This window comes from Triplophysa rosa, linkage group LG25 (genome assembly GCF_024868665.1).
Source record: "Triplophysa rosa linkage group LG25, Trosa_1v2, whole genome shotgun sequence".
NCBI classification, from domain to species: domain Eukaryota; kingdom Metazoa; phylum Chordata; class Actinopteri; order Cypriniformes; family Nemacheilidae; genus Triplophysa; species Triplophysa rosa.
Genome location: NC_079914.1, coordinates 6,342,575 through 6,369,271, shown reverse-complemented (window position 1 = coordinate 6,369,271; position 26,697 = coordinate 6,342,575). Strand labels below are relative to the sequence as shown.

The following is a 26,697-nucleotide window of genomic DNA, read 5'->3' as shown; positions in this document are numbered from 1 at the left end:
TGATTTTATAAACAGTCCTCTACCACATAGAGATGGTTATAACTTGAATTCGAGCTGTGTCATAAGATATGGTCAGCCCAGTTGCGCTGGGATCTAGAGTCTAAAAGCAGCGCTGTCACCCTCACAGCCCTATGGTCGGAGGAGTGCACTTCCCTGTGTCGTCTGAAGGATGTCTCAACATGGCACTGAGTAACACAATGGCGTATTCATCAGCTGCCGGTCAAGGTGAGTCGAATATTGTCACTTCAACTGGCAGTTTAAGAGACTGGGAGGTATGAGATGTGATTTTAGAGAGGACTTTATTTTTAGAGCAGTCATTTTGGTAGTGGGGGTGGGAGGGTTACGGGGCGTCTACAGTCATGTATTTATACCCCAGACACAGTTGTTTTTTGTTGGAACATAGAGGCGAAGAAAAACGTTTTGATGTTAACATTATCAATAATTAATAAAGTTAATAGTTAAATAAATTATTACATAAACTAAACAAAATGTCGATGTTGTATTATGAGTGGTCAAATTTGTTTTCTGGCATTTAGTGGATGCGTGCTGATTTTAAGCCACCTATATGCTAGTTTACTAATAATTGACTAAATTATTTTCAACATGTACACGCATTTAAAAGTGACAGTCTTTTCTTTTGGGACAATGGACCAAAATATTATTTACTCATTTTTGCTTGTTTGCTAGAATGACAACGTCATCCACATGACACCACTTGTAGTAGCGTGTGTTCTATCATGTTATGCTAAAGCTCATAGGTTATTTTTATTATTTATTAACTTGGTTTAAGAACTTGGCCTTACTATATGTGGATTTACAGTGTTGTATTGTAAACACAAGGCTTTAATATGCCCCGCCTTCTACTTCCTGTTTTCTGTTTTCCACAGATGTTTCAACTGGAAGCGCATCATATTTGCCTGCCACAGCCATAAAGTCATTTCCTCTCACAGGGGTGGGATTTAATTCACACCAATCAGAAGCAAAGGTTAGATCCTGACAAAAATAAATGACAAAATAATATTTTAAATATGATGACAGAGTGCTTTGGTGATAATTAATTCTTTAAAATACTAATTTCTCGGTAGAAATGCATTTAAAAAATGTTGAAAGTTAAAATTTAACTTAAATTTATATCAAAACTATGCTTTGAAAACTTCCTCACACACCATTTAAATTTTTTGAGCTTGACTCAACTTCATTGCTGACAAACAAACACCTTCAAAAATTGACTATATGTTTTGCAGCTTTGGGACCTTTTCAGCCTTAAATGGGGGGGGGCACCAAAGTGTTTCATGCATTCTGACTTCTTTACAATGTTAAACTTGATGGGTTCTCATGCTTAACATGGTCAACTTGTCAAAAAACAAACTGAACGTATGACGTAGCATTTCTGTGCTCCATTCACTTCGCCAGGGTTCGTACAGGTTTCTGATTTTTTTTTTTGAACATGAAAATCCGTTTCGTATCAACTTTTCAAAGTCCCTTATTGGACAATTCTCCCGGAAAAGCACGCCTACGCGTCAACTCGCCAGAGCGAGAAGAAAGAGCACGCCCACGCGTCAACCAGGGAGGGCGGGAGAAGGAGCATGCGCACAAGTCAACCCGCTGGAGCAAGAGAGAACACTGCGTTCGCGAAGTTCAGCTGTGTTTGTTTGTTTACTGCATTTCGGTGAGGAATGTGGATATAACGCCGGATTTGGAGATCGCTAAAAGATGCCGGAAATGAATCGCACGCGGTAAGTGAAACTGAGTCATGTGTTTTGTTGGCAATGGGTGCGCACGTGCTTTAGTACCGTCCCCCCACCCTGCACGAGTGCAGGAGGTCGTCTGTTTTCGGAAATAATCGTACAGCTGTATGTCTTTTATAAATGTGATCAAACTAAAGACTCTTTGAAGATACGAAGTATGCAATACTTCTCTATAGGTACTCAAGATTAATATGAGATTGGCAGAAACTGCATGTGTTACATCCTTTTTAATATAGAAAACCCTTTTCTTGAATTAATTTTTGATTATGAGAAAAATAACGTCATATATTTTCATATATAAAGACAATTCATATTTGGCGCTGGATTGCCATTGACTTTCACACAAAAAATGGTATCAAATTACCAACAAAATTAACAGAATATCAAAGCATTTGCCATTTGGTTAATCCCATTTTTGCATGTTGAAATACCGCAGTTCACTGAGGTTGTTTTTTCTCTGAAAGTTTTTCGGCTTAACTCATAATGTTATTCGTTCTATGCTTAGTTCACAGGCTTTGTAACGGAGCCAACAGTAGCGAGATAGAGATCATGCTATGGCTACTTCGTGCTGTTTCACTGACAGACAAATTACTTTGTGCTTATTATCGCAGTGTAATGGTTATTATTCAAAAGACAACTGAGCCATCTTCACAGCTAGAGCGCTTGGGGAACAGGTGGTAGCCCGCAGCACTGGACGACTCTGTCATTGCGCACAAGTTAAAAGGTTAATGTTTAATTGCGGTTTAGTAGCATTGAGGGGATAGTTTCTGTATCTAGAGGTGCGTATTTATTGCTGCGCTGCTGTAATAAGGCGGAAACGCAGAAGGGTTTACTGCCTTTGGATAGATCCGGTTGTATGTTTGAAACGAGCACTTGTTTTTGTTGTCCAACCAGGGTCCAAAATGTACTTTTTGCCACATCTGCCAATGTTGAATGGATTGATATAATTGTCCAGACATAACTATGTCTAACTAGTAGGGCTGTCAAACGATTAATCACGATTAATCACATCCAGAAAAAAGTCTGATTTTACAAAATATATGTTCTGTGCATGTTAATTGTGTTATAAACACAAAAACATAAATGTATATTTTGGAAATATTTAGAGATATTTATTTATATTTACCAATAATTTAAATTATATATCAACGTTAATGAATTTTTATATTTGTCTTAAATATGCATGTATGTGTATGTGTTAATAACTACAAAATGAATATGCACAGTACACTGACACATATTACGTAAACATAAACTTTTAGTCTAGATGCGATTAATTGTTTGACAGCCCTACTTACTAGTTATGTATTTCTTGTTAGTGTATTTAGAAAATATATATATATATGTGATTATCTAGCTGTTTTATCCCGCATTTTGTAACTAAAAGCTTCTCAATGAAATGCAACCAAGCAAAAAAACACTGAGACCAATCGTTGTTGTATTTTAATTTTTGCGGGACTGTCCTTACGATTTAATATTGTATTGTATTTCAAACAACAAATGTTACCAACTGAATGGTAACTCCATTTTGTTTAGTCACAAATATATTTTTTGTTTGTTTAATTAGGCTATCCCATTATTTTGGAATTATTCTACCTACCTAGCTACCATTTGAATAATCACTAATATTCAGTTAATAGTATTATAAGTTCAGTTCAGTTTACAGTTTAATATTCAGTTTATTAGTATTATATTAAGATTTAATTTGTATATATATATATATATATATATATTACAAGTTGAAGAGTATTAATGTGGTCGAAAACATTTGGCTAGATTCGTACTCAAGGGTATAATTTATGCAGTTATTGTGTATAAAAAAAAAAGTTTTCATATACTGTATATTACAATATGTATAGCAAGCAATTGTGAATACCTTTACAATTCATTACTGTAAGTATAGCTTTTAAATGCAAATCTAAGAATATTGTCTTAACCAAACTTGTTATTTGTATGATGTCATCCGTCTGTTTGAATTGGTTTGATCTCATTGGCAGAAAATAGAATAATCTCACAGTGATTCAGTGTTCCATGGTTGTACGAACTGCGGTAATGTGAGCCCGGCTTACACGCAAACGGCTGTTTGCGTACCCAGAGTGTGACTGATGAGTCCTCACATATGGACGCCGTGAGCATTGTTTTGGATTAGATCCACTCTGACCTTGCCTAAAAGTCTTAAAAAAGTCATGACCTAAAAGTCTCGCCTATAATTGAATCGATGCTCTGTGCGGCATGGTATTTTATGCAGTTGCCCATCGGCTTCTATACACGAAGATCTTTACGGTGGCTTGTTTAGCCAAGTTATTTATGATTTAGTTTACCGACGAGGTGCATGCAGTGAACGCAAGGGCTAATGTTAGCTCCTGTAAAACCCCTATGTCATACAGCAGCTGTACATTGGCATTTACAACTCTTTTACATTGCAGCGTACCCTTTGAGCCGACAAACCAATGTAGGTGTTTTTATTTCTGTAAAAGGACCTTGGGGAACCGGGACATCAGTGATATAGTGTAGATGAAAGGAAAGTAGTGATATGGCAACATATTGTAAATACTTTTGATATATGTATGCAGTATAACATTTAGGTAATATTCAAAGAGTTTTTATTGTTTATTTAAGTTTTGGCAAACTCTCTCTTAAAGTCGCAGATTTTTTTTCACATTTTTATGTAATCAGCATTTCTAGATGTATTGTGGCTATTCCAGTCCAGTGTCTGTTAATTTACAACAAAAACAAACAGTGACATCAGCACTCATCCAAAAGCAAAGTGAAAGACTGACAGCATGACAAGACACGAGGTTATCACATAAAAATATATTTTTAACTTTTCCTATGTATAAATACTACTGTTGTTTTGCTTAAAAGAGAATATAAACTTGTTTTCTTTGCAGTATAAGAGGTAAAATACATAGAGAATGTATTAAATACAGAACATCTTTTCTGTTGTTTTGACCTGTTTCTCCCGTATTTATTTTTCTGCAAATAAATAAAAATAGAAACAATATTTTGGTAACACTTTACAATAAGGTGCTATTTGTTAACAATCAGTTTATGCATTAGCTAACATAAACCAACAATGAACAATACTTCTACAGCATTTATCAATATGAATTTATGGTAATTTCAGCATTTACTAATACATTATAAAAATCAAAAGTTGTCACTGTTAACATTAATTAATGCACCATGAACTAACATCAATAACTGTATTAACATGAACTAACATTAACAAGGATTATTAAATGCTGGAAAAACTAAACTGTTCATTTTTAGCTAATGTTAGCCAATGCATTTACTAATGTTAACTAATAGCACCTTATTGTAAAGTGTTACCAATATTTTTATTTGAAATTTGGTTGAAATGTTGTTAGTAGTTCACAGAATGAAACAAAAATGACAAATTTACCTAAACACATACCAATAAATAGTAAATTCAGAAAAAAATGAAAATAATTTTGAAATGGTTTTCTGCGGTTGTATATCTGCTTTTAGAAATAAACAGTGCAGCCCATATCTACAAGCTACATTGTTAGTACATCCATTTTTCTTGACTATTATTCTAAAATGTGGGAAGGTATAGGAGACATTTCTAAACTTTTGATAGAGTACTTTTAATAGAACAGTATGTTAAATTTGAACAGTATGATACAGTAGACATAACTAGAAATAAGTTCAGTTTATAAAATTTTCTAAATTCTATTGAATTGAGGGGGGAGGGGCTTGGGGGATTCGGGACCCCTTAAGGCAATGGGTTCTCCCAGATATCTTTTAGTAAAGGTAATCTACTTACACTATTAAAATACAGTAAACTTTGTGAATTAATTATATACAATAATTGACCGAAGTCTTGTTCTAGGCTGCTTGTCATATTTTAACCATCATATCTGTCTCTTTAAAAATGTCTTAAGAACCTGACATTTTTTACTACCTGCTACGTCATCTAAGTTATGCATATTATGATCAAATAAATATAAATGGACCAACCAAAAAAAAAGAATGGTGGGGACCCTCCATAAGACTTTACATTCAATTGATTTTAGCCCTTCTATTACTTAGGCAAAGACAAAGGAATAGCTGGTTCCAAACTGCCGAGCCAAGTAATCAAGATGTGTGCGGTGTTCCAGGATTCTGTTGAGGCTGGGAATTCAATTTCCACCCACAGATTCGTAACCTGATCTGGTGGGGATAAAGGCTTCCTGACATGGGAATGCCTGGAGATCTATGAAATTCAGAAACTGTGTGCTAGAGCTCCAACAAAACCTATTCCAGTGCCAGTGTAAACCCTCTCTATATAAACAAACATAAGTGAATGTATTTGTTTCACAGTAGGGTGCTGGTCATCACTGAATCTCCAAAGAGAACGTCTGTCATTGCTCAGATTTATGATGCGTTCAAGAATGTGAAGGGAAAAATCATAATTTTATACGCTGCATGTCATTTGTGGCATGTTTATGTTGCATTGAGCCCTCAACTGGCACTCATAATACAGAATTGATGGTGGGTTTAATTTGACGAAGGTTCTGATATTATATCCACAAACTGGGATTAAAGATCATATTTAAACTTGGAAACATTTAAACAAACCCTTTTTAAGATGCAATTTTTTTTAATTTTATTTAATAAATAAATTATATATATATTATTTTATTACGATAGTAGCATACACAGAATTGAACTGAATCGACAACACTTACTTTTAATGTTTTTAATACATAGTAACCCTCACATCTTTATAAATAATATGATTTTTTTGTATGTACTGTATCAGTGGTAGTTGATTGCTAACAGCCAGCAATGATCCGTATATGGACAATCCAGACCAATCACTTTAGGTAACCCAAAAGCCTCATTTGAGTGACAGTCCCTTCCAGCCAATCAGCAGCCACCACAACCCCCAGCGGTTTAATGCCATTCCAGGGTTATCTATGACTCCCTATTTTAATAATCACCTTGCTCTCTGCCAGAGCCTCCAGCCACCCAGCGATCTTTCACTAACCTGTAAAATGTTGAACAAGCTCCAAAACACTGCCGCTGCATTTTTCTAGCACAGCACACTGTATTATATAGCAGTCTACAGAGGTATAAACAGCCTGTTTGTGAATCTATTTCTGTATCTGTTAATGGATGTGGACCTAACATGACCTTTTTGGCACATTTAGGTGAAGGGAAGGTCTGGCACGGAGCCATTCATAGAATTATCATGGGCTCCCCTTCAACTGTTAGACTGGGGTCAGCAGCCAGTGGCAGTTAAACCGCATAAACCAACCACATCAAGATTGATTTAAGTTTGCTACTGATCTGAGGTCATTTTTGTCTGAATCATTTTCATGTAGATTCTGTAGGTTCATTCACTTTAGATCATCACTTTTGATAATTGATCAGTTCAGTTCACTATGTAGATCACTGTGGTACTTACACTATAATGCCCGTCTCCTGGTGTGTAAATTGCAGTGTAAACACTGACCCTACCGTCTCACTCATCATGTGGTCTAAGCTCGCCATGCACTTGCCGCTGTCAATCAAATTCTGCAACTCGGCGAAACACCCCCCACACACACGTGTATATATATACAAATTTGTGGTTCTGTGAGTTAATGATCTAGATTCTTTTATGGTTTTAAAATTTTTGTCTCTTTTGCAAAAAAGGCACAACTTAAATGTTATCACTCCAACACAATTTGTTTTTTAACCTTTAGATCTGATCGAAATATACTTTTTGTCTTTGAAAATGATTTACTCCAATAGGGGGCGGTTAGCTGACACAGATTCCAGATCTCTTTGTATTACACATGAACATAACCAGTATTCAAATCATAACATTATCTTTGAATTTTTAAATGATAAACATAGGAGCTGTATATTTTGAACCAATAACAACGCATAACCTACTAACATCATGACATTAGAATTACAGCAAATCAAAATGCAACCCTCTTTTTCCATTACTAACCCTACAGCCTATCACAACTGAGAAACGTTACAACCAATCAGAGCTCAAAACCATATTTTCCCACCACTGCCAGTTGTAGAGCATTTTCTGATGACCATTAATAAAAGAACAATAATGAAGTCTCAAACCTTTTCCTTACAGTTTCTTCAGCGTAAAGCATGTCCTGGTCGTGTCGTCCACATCTGTAACTTGCCGGAGGGCAGCTGCACTGAGAATGATGTCATCAACTTGGGTCTACCCTTCGGGAAAGTGACCAACTACATCCTCATGCGCTCGACACATCAGGTACAGTTCTGCGCCCTATAGTTAACAAAATACACACGGTTTAACTCTTACACCATGTAGTTTTTGTAATTTACTATAAAAACATATTGCTCATAAAAAGTAAGTTTTGGATAGTCCTGGGTTATCACGGTCCCGTATAGTATAAGATACTTGTAAATAAAGCCATAGTACTGGGCCGAATGGGGTAGGTAAAGCAGACATATATTTAGGCAAGCACAGTATGTGTCACGGGCGTGCGAAGACAGAACCCAAACGCAGGCAGCAGTACGGGTAACACAAAAGATTTTAATAAATGTAAACACAACAAAAAAAACCCACGATGGGGAAAACTGTACAAAACACGAAAACAAACTAAAATACTTCCCGAACGGGGATAAAGTACACACGAAGAATAAATCCAAATAATAAATCCAACAAGAAAATAGCCCAGGGGAAACACGTAGTCCACACGACACGAACACAATGAACCGACCAAAACTCGAGACTGAGGGGAACATTAAATAGGGAAAAACTCACAGAGGATAATTACAGAGACGAGGGACAGGTGACGAGGATAAAACAATCATGGAAAGAATCAGGGAAACAAGAGAGCGGGGCTATGAGACAAGACCGGAGGACACGTGGCAAAAAGTAATCAAAAGCCACGCGTCTCCACACAAAACACCCGCAGGACATGGTTCTATCACGACCCTGTCCATAGAGTTAAAGAACTCGAAAACAGGAAGGACAGAGTCCTGACAGTATGTACATTCGAACCCCAACAAGACTATGTCTCAATCGCCCATCCTGAATTTATTAATCACATTTTTGATTGACTTTTTGACTGGTTCCAGTAATACAATCTGGATCAAATATTTAGTCCAGTGCCAAGTGCGACACGTGCAGGATATGGCACCACAGTGATCCAATCCTGTAACTGTCTTAGATATTTACTATGCAATTAAATATTATCTTATAACATGTGCTAGGATCATATTTGACACTTTTTATGTATGATGTGTGTTTTATGGTATGTTTCCTCCAGGCTTTTCTGGAGATGGCATACGTGGAGGCGGCTCAGGCTATGGTGCAGTACTACCAGCTGCAGCCAGCTACAATCAACGAACAGAAGTTACTGATCCGTATGTCTAAGAGATACAAGGAGCTACAGTTGAAGGTACAGTATGTTTCTCTCTGGCTTATTATTGCCTATATGAATACTAGTGATATTTGCTAAGACACTTAGACACTCTATAGTACCTCAAAAAATGCTCAGGAAGTCCTAGCCGTGGCACAGCAACTTGCTGACTTTTTAATTTTAAATGGCAAACACCCCTTTCCTTTTCTTTGGAAAATGCAGAAATCTTGCTTTAGTCATGAATAGCCAGACGTAAACTTAAATGCATGTTTGCTTTTCCAATCCAGAAACCAGGTAAAGATGTACAGTCTATAATTCAAGACATAAATTCCCAGAGAGAGCGAGATGAAATGCAGGAGATTGACAGGTGAGAAGGACATCAGAATTTTGTATTTTAAAGGAAAAGTATTTTTTAAGATGTGTGGTCTCAAAACCACTGCTGGTGTGTCCGTGTAGATACCTCCCAGAACGAGCAAGATCGCGCAGTCCAGTGAGCCGTTCTCAAAGTCCTCGCTCTCACAGTCCAAGCTTCACTTCATGTAGTTCTGCCCACAGTCCACCAGGGCCACCTGGTCGACCTGACTGGAGCAACGGAATGGGGCCGCGGCGGGGCTCCTGGGATTGGTCATCCCATTTGCGTGGCGATGATGACCCACGTGACAGAGATGTCTGGAGGAACGGTGATGAAGACAGACCCAATGGTTGGTTGTCAGAGCGCAGGAAGCCCTATCTTAAATCAGGGGACCGGATTAGTCCTCGTATGGGGCCCGGAGACGAGCGAGGCAGAGACTGGTACCCTCGTGAAAGTCCTCAGGGTTCCTCTTTCTCCTCCTCTTACCACTCCATAGACGACTTTTACAAGAAAGATTCATTGTACAAGAGTGATAAACAAAGCAGGTCGCAACATCACAGGCATGAGGGTAAATCTAAAAGGAGGGAGGGTGGAGACCACAGACCTCGGCATTCAGAATCAGATGTGATAGATGACACAAACTCCAATCGGATGGCCGAGGACAGAGGACGTAGCAAGAGGTCGAGCCGGAGGCAAGAGAAAGAAGAGCGTGAGTCTGAGAATCAGGCAAGTCGTACACATTTCTGTTTGACTTTTGTATATGTACAGCATATGCGCTATAGCAACTTCACCTTTTCACCAAACTCATCCTAAAATAAGCCTTGCTTGTTTGTCTATAACAGAAAGAAGAAAATCCAGCAAAAGAAAGATCTTCCTCTCCTCATAACATCAAACCTTCAGAGCCCAATAAGTGTGAAAAAAACAGAGACAGTGAGGTAAACAAGTTTAATCAGTTTTTATGCCAAGCTAGCAAGACACGGCCAGTCAATTAGCTTTAGCATAGCCTTAAACGGATGCGCATTGTGTTTATATACAGATCCGTGTACTATTGCTCGTTGCTGGAAGATTTTTCTTGATTCTCAGGGTTTAGATAGTGGAGATGATGGAGAGGAAGAGTCCTGGTATCCTAAAAGCATGGAGGAATTGGTGACCGTTGATGAAGTTGGAGGAGAGGACGACTCCATCGTAGAGCCTGATCTACCTGAGCTTCAAGAGGAGGACCAGAACGTGGAGGCTGGAACGCAGGCAGGAGTCAGTCCTAACCACATTGAGAAGAACGCCCCAAAACAGGGTGAGGAGCCCACTCTGCACCCTTCAACTCTTCCAGCTCTGGATTTGGCTCTGGAAGAAAGCTCATGTGGAGCTCAGCCCAGCCCCAAAGAGATGTCCCCTGCCACATCTCTTCAAGAGCAGCCCATCTCACAACTTATCCAGTTTCCCTCTCAGGAGTTTAAGACAGCTTTGGAACAAAGTTGTACCTCCACGGAAATGGAGCCGCACATCAACGCAACCACACCAGCTGGTCCACCCAACCCTGACAGCTCATGTGAAAATGGGAAATTAACAGACACGCAGTTGAGCAACGATGAGAGAAAGGTGATAGAGATGGACGACAAGAATCCATGTCTCAAACCAGACAACGAGAAGAAAGGTAACTGACTTTTGTTTTAAATAGAATAGAAACTACATTAAATCACATAAACATTATTTCAACCATGATCTTTGTTAATTCTAGATATCCCTGACACGTCACCTGCTCCTTCATCTCAGATGACAGAGGTCTCGGCACTCTCGCCCTCCCATGAGCAGGAGAAAGCCATCAGTGAACACAGCATACCGTTAGGTGACTGATCACATCACATCCAATCAAAACACAACACTTCACCTCACTGAACGGAGCTAGAATTTCCAAAGCAATGCGTAAATAGCCCTTTGATATTTCTCTTAATGTTATCAATCAACTCATTGTCATGATCGTACACGGCCATAACACACTCTAGCTTGTGTCATGTTGCATTATTTTGAATGTTGAGCTACTTTAGTGTCCCACACTAAAAAGGTTTAATGTGTCATGTCTTGCAAGCAGCCAAACTTTGCTTTTACAACAATGAAATTATGAAGTTATTTTTTACATGGACGTAAGCTTTGTACTAAGCCAACTGCACAAGCCAAAGTCTAACCACTTGTCTAGAATCATTGCCATAGCATAAAAACGCCCTCAATGTCTCTATATAACGTCTATCTATATGAAAAAGAGTTAATGGACCGAGACTTTGGCATGTGGTGGGAAAAGGATTCATCACATTACCACTGATGCAGGATCAGTGTGGGGTGTAAGGTGTAAGGTGTTGAGATGGGATTATAAATGAAAGGCTCTGGCTGTGAGGTGGGCACTCAGAGTGTAACTGAAGACTTGGGTCCAGCTGATGTCAGTCGAGCGTTTGTCATCCCGTTTTAGAGCGTGAGGTGTGAATTGCACCCACGAGACGTGAGCTTGTGTACAGATTACTGCACAGCTAATGCAGCTAATTCAAGCACAGAAGAGCTGACTTTACACCCCAACAATCGCCCTGAAATATATTAGATTTGTGACAAGAAAAATGGTTGTTTGTCTGTGTACAGATGTTTGCCTGGCATGGTTGTGAATTCTGGCTGATTTTGTTTTTTGGCAGGTGTGGAGTTCATTGTGCCAAGGACAGGGTTTTATTGCAACTTGTGTGGCTTGTTTTACACCAACGAGCAAACGGCCAAGACGTCACACTGTCGGAGTACAATTCACTACAGGAATCTACAGGTAATACACACATATATAAACTACTAAATGTAGACACTTTCTATAAAAACTTTTAATCTTTCTTATGTACTATTTATTCTTGCAAAAAATAAACGAAAAAATCAGCTGAGCAGGTACATAAACAATCTGTTTTCAAAACCATTTTTCTCAAAAAAAATTTAAACAAAATGACTCTTCATGGAAAACATTATTGTCACTAAAATTAATGTCAAATATATTATGTTAATATATATAATAATATTAATATAATATTTATAAATTTATTATTTAAGTTTTTAATGAAATCACTTTATTTATTTGATTATTTAGGTCAAGGTAATTCAAACTTATGGTTGCTTTAGCGCCCCTTGTGGCGTGAGAATGAAACCCGAACATGTGCTTATGTTTAGTATATTTGTCTTATTGGGTGTTAGGCTGGAAAGTTAGGAAGGCCAGTTGTGGTTGGATTTGAACGAATATCTCTTCACCGTGAAGTGTGTCAGAAAAGTGAGAACTGGTCTGCGTTGAATGTTTCCAACTGGTCATAAGACTGCAGTGTACGATTGACTGATCTAAGACGGCGGTATTACTTCAGTCCTTGGGGTGGGATATGGTTTCTCATCTAGTCCTTCACACCTTTACACACATAAACACACACATACACGCTATCCAGTATGATATGGGGGCCCAGCATGGAGCCAGAGGTTTCCCGTCAACACAGTCAGACCGTTACCAGTTGTCCTGTCTCTCAGACCAGAGTAGCGGGCAGGAGAACATCACCTCCCACTTCATTTCTCATCCTTGAGGCCTGCCATGCGTGTAGAGTTTACAAGTACAGTGAGAAAGCGACAGCTGGGTTTAACACCACAAGACAAGTGGTGGTAGACTGTGAAGACTGTAAACATTACAGGAAACACCTGCTTTGCCTCCCACAATTTGACCTTCTTCTGTTTCAACTCTCCTCTGTGTTTCACTCAACCGCTGTTGAGCTTCGACCTTCAGGGAAATATGTGAACTCTAATGCAGCAGGAATCTATTTGCATTTATGGCCTTTCATCCGAAGGGACTTTAGGTGGGTTTAAGACACACACTCCACCCCTTCCTTTCGAAGCACTACGGTGGCTGACACAGGACTAGGACGTTGTCACATTTTCGCTTCTTTGCTGAAGGAGATAATGTATTTACGAAACACGCTCTGTGCAGTTTGTCCGTTTAGGGCTACTGTAGAAACAACATGGTGAATTCCATTTAAGAGGACCCGCAGTGTATGTAGATAGAAATAGCTCATTCTAAGGTAATAAAAACATAACACTTCATTATGTAAGGTCTTTATACACGTCTGAAGACATAGTTATGTATCTTATATTGCATTTCTGTCAGTCGATCCTCTTAAATATTACACACTGGACCTTTAAGTCATGACAGATGACAAGCCAATATTGACAGAGAAACCAAACTGTTGCTGTTCTGAAATGTATAGCTGCTTCTGTCATATGTCATTGAAGAAGATTTCAGTGATTTGAATGTCTATGTTTTGTATTTTGTAGAAGTATCTATCGCAGTTGGCTGAGGAAAGTCTTTTAAACTTTCACACTGGGTCGGCGAACACGGAATGAAGCATATGTAAGAGCAGGATTGCGACGCTGCCTGGACAACACAATCTGTTCAGATCAACAGAGACACAAAACAGGAGAAACAGAGCACCTGAATCTTTTAGCACATGACGTTTTAAGAGTAATTAAGTAATGACTTTACTTAAACGAAAAGAGTCAACAAAAAAATAAAAGTTCTTGATGAATGTTCACACTTTTGTTTTCCACACAAAAGCGAATAGGCCTGTTGCTCAATAAACATCATCAATGTCATAAATATGCAAATATGAATGTCTCAGGGTATACAAATATACAGTGTGAAATCAAAACACCCGAGTAATTATTAACCTATGTTATCATATGTGACATATAAAACAATATAACCCAGAATTATTTTTTTTTAAATAAAAAATGTTTTTCCAATACAGCGATTACATGGCTTTAAAGGACAAATGTGAAGATAAATGTAAGAGCAGCATCTACATTTGTTAAAATAACATTGTGGATTCATGGGCATTGGAATGACATGAATGACAAATTTTCATTTTGGGGCAAACCCTTCGTTTGGGTCACTGTCCTTATACATAGGACGCAAGAAAATATTTGTATCCTCTGTTGTCCAGTGAAGTATTTTTATTAAACTGTGAACAATATTATGTATCAGAATGTGAAAAGCACTGATAAGTGTAGTGTTTACATCATCTGCATCTGCCTCATTCATACTAAAAACTAACTTGCAAATATATAGATTTTTCTCTGTTGTGTACATATACACTCACCTAAAGGATTATTAGGAACACCATACTAATACGGTGTTTGACCCCCTTTCGCCTTCAGAACTGCCTTAATTCTACGTGGCATTGATTCAACAAGGTGCTGAAAGCATTCTTTAGAAATGTTGGCCCATATTGATAGGATAGCATCTTGCAGTTGATGGAGATTTGTGGGATGCACATCCAGGGCACGAAGCTCCCGTTCCACCACATCCCAAAGATGTTCTATCGGGTTGAGATCTGGTGACTGTGGGGGCCATTCTAGTACAGTGAACTCATTGTCATGTTCAAGAAACCAATTTGAAATGATTCGAGCTTTGTGACATGGTGCATTATCCTGCTGGAAGTAGCCATTAGAGGATGGGTACATGGTGGTCATAAAGGGATGGACATGGTCAGAAACAATGCTCAGGTAGGCCGTGGCATTTAAACGATGCCCAATTGGCACTAAGGGGCCTAAAGTGTGCCAAGAAAACATCCCCCACACCATTACACCACCACCACCAGCCTGCACAGTGGTAACAAGGCATGATGGATCCATGTTCTCATTCTGTTTACGCCAAATTCTGACTCTACCATTTGAATGTCTCAACAGAAATCGAGACTCATCAGACCAGGCAACATTTTTCCAGTCTTCAACTGTCCAATTTTGGTGAGCTCGTGCAAATTGTAGCCTCTTTTTCCTATTTGTAGTGGAGATGAGTGGTACCCGGTGGGGTCTTCTGCTGTTGTAGCCCATCTGCCTCAAGGTTGTGCGTGTTGTGGCTTCACAAATGCTTTGCTGCATACCTCGGTTGTAACGAGTGGTTATTTCAGTCAAAGTTGCTCTTCTATCAGCTTGAATCAGTCGGCCCATTCTCCTCTGACCTCTAGCATCAACAAGGCATTTTCGCCCACAGGACTGCCGCATACTGGATGTTTTTCCCTTTTCACACCATTCTTTGTAAACCCTAGAAATGGTTGTGCGTGAAAATCCCAGTAACTGAGCAGATTGTGAAATACTCAGACCGGCCCGTCTGGCACCAACAACCATGCCACGCTCAAAATTGCTTAAATCACCTTTCTTTCCCATTCTGACATTCAGTTTGGAGTTCAGGAGATTGTCTTGACCAGGACCACACCCCTAAATGCATTGAAGCAACTGCCATGTGATTGGTTGATTAGATAATTGCATTAATGAGAAATTGAACAGGTGTTCCTAATAATCCTTTAGGTGAGTGTATATCTTCAGACTTTCAGAAGTGCCTAATTTAAATTTGAAGAGGTAATTCAAATTCATCCTCAGGTTTTTTTGTGTGAATGTTGCTTTCTGAAGTGTCTGTCTTGATTGCTATTTCAGTGTTTCATTATTAACTGCAGGTCGTGAATTTATTTCAGTGGTTGAATATTTTAATTTTCAAAGCGCCTTATCATTTTAAGTGTAAAGTGCCTTCAGTTTCAAAGTGCCTTAGAATAAGCCAGAAAAAAGATATAAGCCTACAGTTGGTTATATTATTTTTCTTTTGCTTCATGTCATTACTGTACACCGATCTCAGATTTTAGGGATTCTTTAACTGGACCATGTTTATTTATATGATTTCAAATGTATTTGTGTAAAGTAACAAGCTGAGTGTGTGTTGTTAAGATAGTATTTTATTCAAATAGTTCTGGAACTTTTTTGTTTTATATAATGGCATCGCGATTTCTAAAAATAAAGTTCTGTATAATTGCTATGGGTTGCTTTGGTGCAAATATTTAATTAAACCTTTATGGAAATTACGTTGTCTTGTTGACTTGATAACTGAAAGCGTTTCCAGACGTACCAATTTGCTTCCCTTCAATTTATGAGTTAATCAAGCAATAACAAGGATGTTTTAGATAAAAAGTTAAATATTAATTCTTTGTAATATTGTAATGATGCTCATGACTTTAATATGCCATGATGCACGTCTGCAACTAAACACCTTAATTTACCTATGCAACGGTCCTCAATGACATGTATTGGCTTGTGCGTTATGGAATTACTCGATGACGGGCTGATAACAAATATAATCCAAGTTTAAACCTTTTCACCCCTTAACTTAATAAACTGGATCAATTGGATAACAACAGTGACTTAATGCTCAACCACGCGCAAACTGTTACGTAATGACATCACTGCAGTCCCCATATTCAACACCAGACGGCGCGCGGCGTGACGGTCGCCCAACGTCGTCGAAAATACGAGAAAGGCCTGCCTCATGACATCCAATTTCTCATTGGCCGACTTTCATCCGCCTCCGTTATTCTGACCAATCGGAGAGCTCGTAGGACAGCATTACGCTATCGAGTTGCTGGGCAGAGAACACAAAATCAACACAAACGGAGAGGACGTGCAAACTTGGACTACGGTGGAAAGCAGGTTTGTGAGATTTGTTCTTTATCGACTAACCGTCCTTTTATGCAAAGATATACTGCGTGATATAAAAGTGTGTGTCGTTTTTTTGTACAAACTGCGTTAAATTAATGAAAGAACAGCGTTTGTTCACAGCTCATTGCGTTTGGCTTTGTTTATGTTTACGTTGCGCTTGCGCGTGCACGCATCGCCTTGCAGTAAATGCATTGGTGTGTGAAATATAACCCGTATTTATTGTATTTAACACACAATTAAAACATTTCTTTGTGAAGAGGCTTTGTTTGGGGATTGCGGAGCGTTTTTCTGCATGGTAATGCGCTCCATTCATTTCATCTGTCTTGTGTTTTGAGCCAGATGGACGAAGCTGATTGGAGCAGCTGACTGCAGTTTGTTTTCATTCATTTATGCTTTGTCCAAAAATGTACGAGTATAATTTATTTTCTAATTCTAGGTGCAAAGACGCGTTTAATACACTGTCAGATTTATTTTTACCAACCATGGCAACTGACTGCGAGGCATGGCTTAATGCAAACCCTGTTGGTAAGTTGATTTTTATTGAGATCTTTGGTGGTTTTGTCTCCTATTGTGGACAATTGCTTTAAAAATATTTACCCTATAGGGAATTTGTCGTGATAAGAGACGAGAGTTGTCAAGGTCAAGAGTAACACGCTTTAGTCTTGCAGAGCTGGATTGTTGTGAGAGTTAATGGAAGGTCTTCAAAAATATATAATATTTTTGTCAGCATTAAAATGGGAAAGATAGATTTTTTCCATACTTTTCCATCAACATTTTCTCCTGTTTCTCATTTGGAAACAGGAAGACTTAGTTTGAAGACAGGGAATATATCACACAATTTTGACTTTCATTTTAGACTACTTTAGAAAACTTTCAAACATTTTTGCCTGGACTGTTACTTTACGAAAGTCTTGCACATGCACATATACAACCGTTGTCATCCTTCCGCAGAGGCTGTCGATCTGAGCGAATCTGGAGATGAGGAACCCACCTTCACTGAAAACATCAACAAGGAGGTCAATGGAAACTGGATAGCCACCGGCAGCATCCATGAGGCGAGACTAAAGGCCAAGGTGAAGAGACGTCTGAGGAAGAACTCATCCAGAGACTCGGGTCGGGGAGACTCGGTCAGCGATAATGGAGATGCGGTCCGGTCTGCGGTTCTGCCCACCAGCCCAAAGAGCAAACTGAACAGGAAATCAAGAATGGGGAAAGGACGAGGCCTGCCTAAGAAAGGTTTAGACAAAGTGTTTTATTTTATAGTTTATTTTTCTAAGAAATGCAGGCATTCTGATTGAATTGAAGTTGGAATGCACATAAATGCTGAAAAATTGGAACTCAGGGATTTGGAATTGTAGTCGATTGTTTGGAGCTGGTGGAAAGGTCCGGAAGTCCAGCAGTTTCCAGAACATTGCATTTATATGGTCGTAGGGCATCAAATGGAAAAACACAAGACTAGTCATATTGCAAGGGTAGAAAAACCTAGTGTTTTTATAAGGGCATGTTGGGGTCCAAAAGTGGAAGACCACTAGCAAATATGCTTATCTTGCTTTCTTTAATTCAACATTTTTCTTTTACAAATTGTATTATCACTTTAACAATTTAAGTTAAAATATAAATAGTTTGAATAGAGAATCCCATTGCAAGTGTGTGTTAGCTTGGTTTTAGCCCTGCATCCTCAATGTACTCTTATAAACCCAACCACACAAACAGCTGATCCATCTTGCCTTGGCATACATGCCATATACCTTTTCTTAGAACATGCCACGCTTCACAAACACCAACAAAACAGCTCAAGTTCACACATACATTCATAGTGGACTCGCAGTTATTGTATTTGCTCAATGGGGGTCTCTTGTTAAGACGTTAAAAGCTCTTGTGTGCAACAGACCTGAATTAATGAGAAGGGTTTGCCTGTAGAAGTGGCCTACATATCGGTGCGGCAAAGACAGACAGATCCGCCCCTCATACGCAAGGCTTCTGTGGGCTAGCACAATGGCCAGCAGCAGAGAACAACACTTGCCGTATCATGTAACAGTCTTGGCTTTCTTTGTGTCTTGACTCAGAACGTTTATTCGTCTGAGATGTAAGATCATCCAGATGGCCGAGAGATTTGATGTGTTTTAGGAGAGATTACTGCGTCATGAGTGCTGCTTAACACTTGCGTCACCATCTGACTCTTCCCTGTACGACACGAGTTAATGGTACGGTCTCATTTTGACTCTCTAGCATGGTGCGGTCGGTCCTGTGCACCCCGTTCCTATTACATAATTGTTGGTTATGTCAGCCAGCAAGGCAGGGCTGGAGATCCCGTTGAGTAATTTTGTTTTTAGATGCATGTGAATTTTCGGTGCGTACATGACAGGTTTGGAAGTCCACAGTTGAACACAAGTGTGGACTTAAAGGGAAAGTTCACCCAAAACTAAAAATTCTTTCATCTCATTTGGAATAAAAGAAGATATTTTGAAAAATGCCTCAGTGGTTTTGTGTCCATACAATGGAAGTCAATGGGGGCCAATGTTCTTTGGCTACCAACAATCATCTTCTTTTGTGTTCTGCAGAAGAAAGGACGTTTGAAATGACATGATGGCCATGTTTGAAATGAGTACATAATGACATGATTTTCATTTTTGGGTGAACCATCCTTTTAAGCATAGAATCCATTAGTGGCCTGAAATGTGGATAATGCATGTTGACAATCTTCTTTAGAGGCTTTGGGAAAACAACACCGCTCATCCTAACCTCTAGTCACTCTTAAAAGCCCTTTAATCTGAGTTCTGACATAATGAAAAAATAAACGCTGTAGATGTTCCATATAAAGACGCTTAACTTCAAACGCAAATAGTGCGTTTTAACCAGAGGAACCACTTCCTGATGCAGCTGAAAAGAGACGACGTCGATCACAGCGTTAATAAAAATTCAATGTTTATTTTTAACTCAAGTTGATCGATCTGTCTTACTGTACACCATGGTAGGATGTGTTGGGTCTTTTCTGGCTTTGACCAGAGATTTCGTGTTTATAGACATTAAGACCTTGCAGAGTAAATTCCCCCATTTCAACGGAAAAATGATTGGTTCGAATCGGTTTCTCTTTCTCTGTTCAGTCTGCTTGGTATTTGTGGTTGGTGTCTGTCGAGAGATGATGTCACCAGCTGTAAGTTAAAGAGACTTCGGTTTTGTTTTGAGTAATTATTTCAGAGAACAGTGTATACAGTATCTACTTACACACTAAAGGCAAGATGATAACTACAACACTAACTTCATTACTGCCCACACCAGCGAGCAACAACTTTGTTTATTAAAAGCTTGTATGCTGCGGTTTCAAATTTGAAATGAGCGCAGACTTTAAAACTGGATTTTGATTGGCTGTCAATGTTTTGTCACTCCTCAGCTTGAAAAAATGTTTTTTTTCTGACAGTGATCCCAACTATATAGTTCCTCTATATCTTATCATAGTTCTAGTGTGGACTATTATTCTCTTAAATGTAGAACGATCACTTGAATTTTCCTCCAATGCTTTCACTTTTATCCATAGGTGGAGCTGGAGGTAAAGGTGTATGGGGACCAGCAGGTGTTGTTTATGACGAAGACAAGGTTGATTTTAAAGACCCCAATTATGACGCTGAACAGGTAAGAAACACTTGTTACTTTGGCTTACAATTTTAATGATAAAACCTGCGAACAACTCACCCAGCTTTGTTTCTTTCCAGGAGAACTGCGTGTACGAGACCGTCGTCCTGCCCTTGGACGAAGAAACCTTTGAGAAGACCGTCACTCCTATCGTTCAGGAGTACTTTGAGCATGGAGATGCCAATGAAGTTGCGGTGAGTTGCATCTTCTAAACACGTCTTAAATTTTGCTAATATCATAATAATATTGCACAGCACTCTTGAATGGCTAGTTTTTGAAGGCATCTCGCTGTGTTCCTGCAGGAACTGTTTGCCGAGCTGAACCTGGGCGGCATGCGTAGCAACGTGCCCATGCTGGCCGTGTCGCTATCGTTGGAGGCGAAAGCCAGTCACAGAGAGCTGACATCGAGGCTGCTCAGCGAGCTCTGTGGCCGTGTGCTCACTTGCAGTGACGTAGAGGCATCCTTCCATAAACTGCTTATGGAGTTGCCTGATCTGGTACTAGATACGCCAACGGCTCCACGGGTAACATTATTGTGCACAAATAAGCACCTTACATAGGATCCATCTTTGACTTTATCTTATACTTTATTTGTCCAAGATCCTAACTCTGAATAATTATACAAGACAAAAGGAACCACAGTAGTCTTCATGAACCAAATACCATCGCCATATCTCTGCAGTATGTCCGGTTTGGTTTCAGTCTTTCTTTGTACAGAATGTTTATTTTTGCTGTAAGTGACTTTGTCAGGCTGTGGTTGACAATGAAAACTCTGTGGTCTGTGTGTGTCCGGCGGTACAGATCAGCCAGTCACAAGAGACTTTCAGCTGTTTCCTTTGAAACACCAGAGCTCGTGCTTTTGTCTCGCTGTGTGCAGAACGCTGGCTCAGCTTTGTGCTCCAAACGCTGTGCAAACACGTTCACGCAATCCTCTCCGTCGCACCATTTGCCACTGCAAATGTCACACAGATTGTGAAAGACGTGCTAAAACCACGTGCACAAATGCCAACATCTGTTTCTTAGGTTTTCTTAGTGTATGACAAAATGTGTTTCTGGACAAATGTTGGGTATTTTGCCAGCTGTGTAAACAAGCTGTTTGCTGTCGAACACAAAATTCCAGTGGCATTTTAAAAATGTGCCATCGCTCATTTGCATAGTCGTGATGAGGAACCTTGGATTGGTTTCATACTTCAAGTGACCTGTATTCACTGATTTCGGTTCCTTGTTTTGGATTCCTGTGCAAACAGTGAGCTCACGGTCTTGGGTGTTTTCGAGTTGACATAATAGATGCAAGTGAAGTCAGTAGAAGGCTATTTGAATGAGCAGTTGTTGCCTGGAAATATTAAAATACCTAGTGACTTTGTTTTTGTCTTTCAGATGGTTGGCCAGTTCATTGCAAGAGCGGTTGCAGACAACATCCTTCCCAAAAGCTTCATAGACGGCTACAAAGGCCGAGTAGATTGTGAATACGCCAGGTATTAAGTGTCTTTCAATTTGTGTTTTTGTCCTAACCAGCTGTGACCACAAAGCAACCAGCAATGAGACTTTGTTTTTCTGTTTCTTTCTATTTCTTCTTTATTTTAACCCTGCCCTCCGTGAAATCTCATTGGACCAACACAACGTTAAATTCAACATCGGAAGTGTTCTGACAGGCTAAGATTAAATAGAAAATGTGACACACGACCCACTGTGACAATTACTTGTCGCTGGAAACTTGTCGTTGCATGTCTGGTTAGGACATGTCTGGTGTTAAAATATGAATCTGAAAGCGATTTGTAGGTTGATATTTGTGTCAGACTTTGAATTTGGTCCATTTCCAGAGCTGCTCTGGATCGTGCGGCCGTGCTTCTAAGGATGAGTCTGTGGACTGGCCTTCGAATCGACAACCTCTGGGGCTCGGGCGGCGGCCAGAGGCCTGTCAATCAACTCATCAAAGAGGCAAGGACACACCCCCTCCACAAGATACATAAAATAACAAATTCCTTTTGTCTTCGAAAGGGCGTTAAATTTCAGCATGTTTTCAGTCTCAGTAACTCAATGTTGTTTGTGTAACGTCAATAATGGATTGCGCAATTGTTGTTGCAGGTTAATCTCTTGCTTAAGGAGTACCTGTTGTCAGGTGACACCGTGGAGGCCGAACGGTGCTTGAGAGAACTAGAAGTCCCACATTTTCATCACGAGTTTGTGTACGAGGTAATAGTGCCACTGCCAAACAAAACGGTCATTCAGACGTCTAAAGTGGAAAAAAATCACTTTGTTCACGACTTTCGTTACTCCTCAGGCTGTTATCATGGTGCTGGAGTCTAAAGGTGACCGAACACTTCAAATGATCCTACAGTTGCTAAAGTGTCTCTGCGCCTCTACGGTCATCACTGTTGACCAGTTGAGACGGGTATGGAGCCACCTGTTGGTCATCTGCATTATTGCAGTTTTAAAGATCTTGCTCTGATCAGAACTTCCTCCTCCTGCAGGGATTTGAGAGGGTTTACCTGGACATGGCTGATATCAGCATTGACGTGCCGTGTGCATACTCGCTTCTGGAGCAGTTTGTGGAACAGAGCTTCAACGCTGGAGTCATCAATAAAAAACTCCGAGATCTCTGTCCTTGTCGGTAAGTTGAAAGGAACAATTTAAATTGTAAGACGAGCATCACTGTTGTAATTTAAACAAGTTTATAGTTGGGATATAGTTGTTTGAATAAACAAACCACTTAAAATATCCTGGCATTGTTACACTGATTTTTGCAAGTTCCATTTAGATAAAAGATGTTTTTGGATTTTTTTACTGTACAATATGCATTTTCATAGATTTAGATTAAATTTCTGTATTACTTTTCAATTCTCTCTTATTTCAGAGGTAGAAAGAGGTTTATCAGCGAAGGAGATGGTGGGCGCCTTAAACTTGAAAGCTACTGAGTTCTGGAGCCCCACGAGCCAGTTCCATGGCAGCTGCTCCAGTTGATGTTAACTGGAGCTTTATATTTCTTTAAGTTGCTTGTATTTGTCATGAAGGTTTAAGTACTTAAAACGTTCCTCCTATCGAAACACAGTGGGACCGAAAGACCAGGCACTTTTAAATCAAAAGGATCTAACTGATCCTTCTGATGTGACTTATATAAGCTAATCCTAAAAGTTCCACACTTATAATGACTTGGTCATTCCATGATTTGTATTTCTGAGTTCACTGCCGCTCCTGCTCCAGTTAGCAGTGTTTGTATAGACTTGCAAATTTGCCTACAGAGCTTTATAAATGGGGAAAGGGGTGGGGGTTGTAAGTTCAAAGCTCTTCTCCCGTCTGGGCTGCTTTTTGTGTCCTATGATTTTTCCCCTTTATTTTCACCTTGACCTTTCGAAGGATGCCATTTCTGATGGCTAAATGACGAAAGGCAAACGGGGCAACGTAAAGCAGTCGGGATCATTTCACAGAATAGTGTCAAGAACATTTATTTTTATATTTCAGCAGAGTGGTGGGTGTAAAATGTACCGAATTTACATGCTCTTTGTTTAAAATGGTTGGCAAATAATAAAAATGGTTGTCATCACTGTATAATAGCGTGATGTGTTCTTTAAAATGTATGTTTGTTTTTCACTAGTAATTGGTGCTTTTTTCCATTAAAGTAGGCTACCTGTCATTTATCTTATTAATCAAAATTATTAGAAGAAAAGTGCATTTCACTGTGCTTAAACATGCTTGACCAATGAAAACTTTAATATATATTTCTGAAGACATGAATTTGTTAAATAGTAACAGTTAGAGAATGGAATACTAACTGGAGAAAATAAAGCTCTCATGCATTCAGTAGCTGCCATGTTTTGACAAAAGCTCATATTGACAGATATCAGTACACTTTAACATATATTTACAATTGATTTGTGAATATTGATATTAAATCCATGAAACAGAGCTGTAATAGTCTGGTAACTTGCTAAATAATAAAACAAAGAAAAGAACATTTCAATCTGGCTGTTCAGCTAACCATTACACACAAATTATGACTGACTACATTAGTGATATGTGCTGATATTAGGTTGTAACGGAAGTGTGTACTTCGTCCCATGTGTAGTGTATCCTACTCTGCTTGTTCAAGCTGTTGCTGTTGCCTTAAAGCCAGTTCTTGTTGTTTAATGATCTCCTGAGCTTCCTTCTGCATCTTTTCCAGTTTCTCCAGCGTCACAGATTTCAGAGGTAAAAGCTTGGGTTTGCACAGGACCATGGTGGGCACGTCCTCCATGGAAAGCTGACCTGAATAAAAAGGGGCATGAATTGATTAACACCAAGTAATGGTTGACTGATTTTAGTTTTTTATGTAATGATGCCAATAACGATACCTAGAAAAAAAGCTGGTGGGAGAGTATTGTATTTATAGTTGTAGACTATGGGATAGACTTGTTGCTAAGCCATTTGGACACAGATCTTTAATTGTTTTAAAAATATTAACACTGGCAGCTATATTCATTTATCAGTAAACCAAACTATGGTGAGTGCTTTCAGAAAACACACAGAAGTGGGTGTGATATGATGGCTGAGGGCTTGCCTGGGTTGTTTTTCAGCTTTTTTGTTTATTTTGACACTGTGTGGTGTTGTCATGTGATTTGTCTAGATAAGGGCGTGAAAAAAAAGCTCCACCCTACTGCACTGATGCGAGTTTGGGCAAATCAAACACCTACTTAAAACCCCGTTGAGCAGAAAATACTCACCTTGTTTAGGTAGAACCTCTCTTAACATGGATTTGACTTCAGGCATTGTATTTCTTGGTTATCCGTTAATGCACTGTAAAGACGGGTTTATTATTATGCAGCATCAGTCTTTTCGGCTATTTGCATAACTCTCACAAAAATAAATAATGGTCACATTTGACCCCAATACACAAGAAATAAAATAAATTGTTTTATTTTTTTCTAACGCTACTTATCGTTACCACTATTACATTGCACTATTACTGTTGTGTACTCTTTGTAATGCTGAACATTCATTTTCTTCAGGCAAAATGTATTATCCTGTCTTCGGATTTTGAAAATTGCAAGAATACTTTTGGTTTCGTGAGGTTTGCTTAAGTTGTTTACAGATGACAGCGTCATGTATGACTGATAAACAACATGCGAAATAATAAAACAACTTAGTGTTATTAAACGATTTAGACAGTTTGCTCTACATGCATAGAAATATAAAACATAAATTAAAGGATTTACCGTTTATCTCCTCAGCTGGTTATGTACACTTCCGGTTTAGATTCTTCTCCCCTCCACTCCACTGTCGCGAGACTTGCAAGCCGCTGCTGCCGCCTTGTGCCACAGAGGTGCCTTTAACGTTGTGTTGGATTTTTAAAAACAGATGAATGTGGTAAGCCAATAAAGATAAAGACAGAGAGAACATTTTTGTATGAATCTTTAAATATGTATGTATTATTTGTAATGTATCTTTAAATCACTTTTTTATGAGGCAAGGACATTCAAACCCAGTTCTAAAACACCCGCAATTAATTTGCGTTCATAATTATATTTACTTCAAAAACTGTGTAAGTCAAATTGTGTATGAATGGTATATTGTCGGTTTTAGTATTATTGTTATTTCTTAATGTAAGCATCTTTGTGTTTTATTGTTTAAAATAAATGATTCTGGACTGTTGAAATGAAGTAGTCGTTGATTCGACGAGAATCAACATTTTTTTAGAGTTTTTTTAGAGTGAAATTGTATGCGAGTTATTAATTGAACTGCATAGAAAATCAGTCGTCCATAAAGCAAATGCTGAATCTCAGGATAATATTTTCCCCTTAAATAAAAAATATAATTTGATTATAGAAAACAAACTATATTTTACCTTCATTTTAACATCATATTGTCATAATAATAACAATTATTAGCTGCACATACACCACTCTCTATAATCTATTATTAAGTAATTACACATTATTGGACATCATTACAGCAAATAAACCAACCACATACAAAAACATCCGTCCTCCAATACGCCACTTTCCCTACTGATCACACCCAGTGCCATTTATTGCGTCTGTATGTACTGCAATACTTTCAAAACAAAAATAAAAGGGAGTTCCAGAAGTCTCGTGACGCGTCTGTAATGCGTGCG

General features: G+C 38.9%; 2 protein-coding genes and 1 long non-coding RNA gene across 3 annotated transcripts in view; 2 read left to right on the top strand and 1 right to left on the bottom strand.

Annotated features, from left to right (window-relative positions):
• rbm20 (RNA binding motif protein 20) overlaps positions 1-14,216 on the top strand; it is a 49,801-nt gene extending 35,585 nt beyond the window's left edge. The window contains exons 4-14 of the mRNA XM_057326462.1: positions 128-225; positions 888-985; positions 7,840-7,983; positions 9,008-9,139; positions 9,388-9,467; positions 9,557-10,178; positions 10,295-10,387; positions 10,536-11,103; positions 11,188-11,295; positions 12,125-12,246; positions 13,773-14,216. Coding sequence (XP_057182445.1) covers positions 128-225; positions 888-985; positions 7,840-7,983; positions 9,008-9,139; positions 9,388-9,467; positions 9,557-10,178; positions 10,295-10,387; positions 10,536-11,103; positions 11,188-11,295; positions 12,125-12,246; positions 13,773-13,841 — 2,134 coding nt within the window. The 3' untranslated portion in view covers positions 13,842-14,216. The remainder of the gene's footprint in view (positions 1-127; positions 226-887; positions 986-7,839; positions 7,984-9,007; positions 9,140-9,387; positions 9,468-9,556; positions 10,179-10,294; positions 10,388-10,535; positions 11,104-11,187; positions 11,296-12,124; positions 12,247-13,772) is intronic.
• Positions 14,217-16,884: 2,668 nt separating this feature from the next.
• On the top strand, positions 16,885-24,132 carry pdcd4b (programmed cell death 4b). The gene is made up of 12 exons (XM_057325028.1): positions 16,885-16,970; positions 17,416-17,504; positions 17,931-18,215; positions 20,515-20,609; positions 20,690-20,803; positions 20,912-21,133; positions 21,987-22,084; positions 22,430-22,547; positions 22,695-22,802; positions 22,891-23,001; positions 23,081-23,220; positions 23,464-24,132. The coding sequence occupies exons 2-12, from the start codon at positions 17,462-17,464 to the stop codon at positions 23,522-23,524; spliced, it is 1,395 nt and encodes a 464-aa protein (XP_057181011.1). The 5' UTR covers positions 16,885-16,970; positions 17,416-17,461; the 3' UTR covers positions 23,525-24,132.
• A 1,235-nt stretch (positions 24,133-25,367) lies between these two features.
• LOC130548331 (uncharacterized) lies at positions 25,368-26,633 on the bottom strand. The gene is made up of 3 exons (XR_008962014.1): positions 26,556-26,633; positions 25,799-25,909; positions 25,368-25,379 (listed from the first exon to the last, which is right to left on the bottom strand). It is a non-coding gene; the product is annotated as an uncharacterized LOC130548331 (long non-coding RNA).
• Positions 26,634-26,697: the final 64 nt, after the last annotated feature.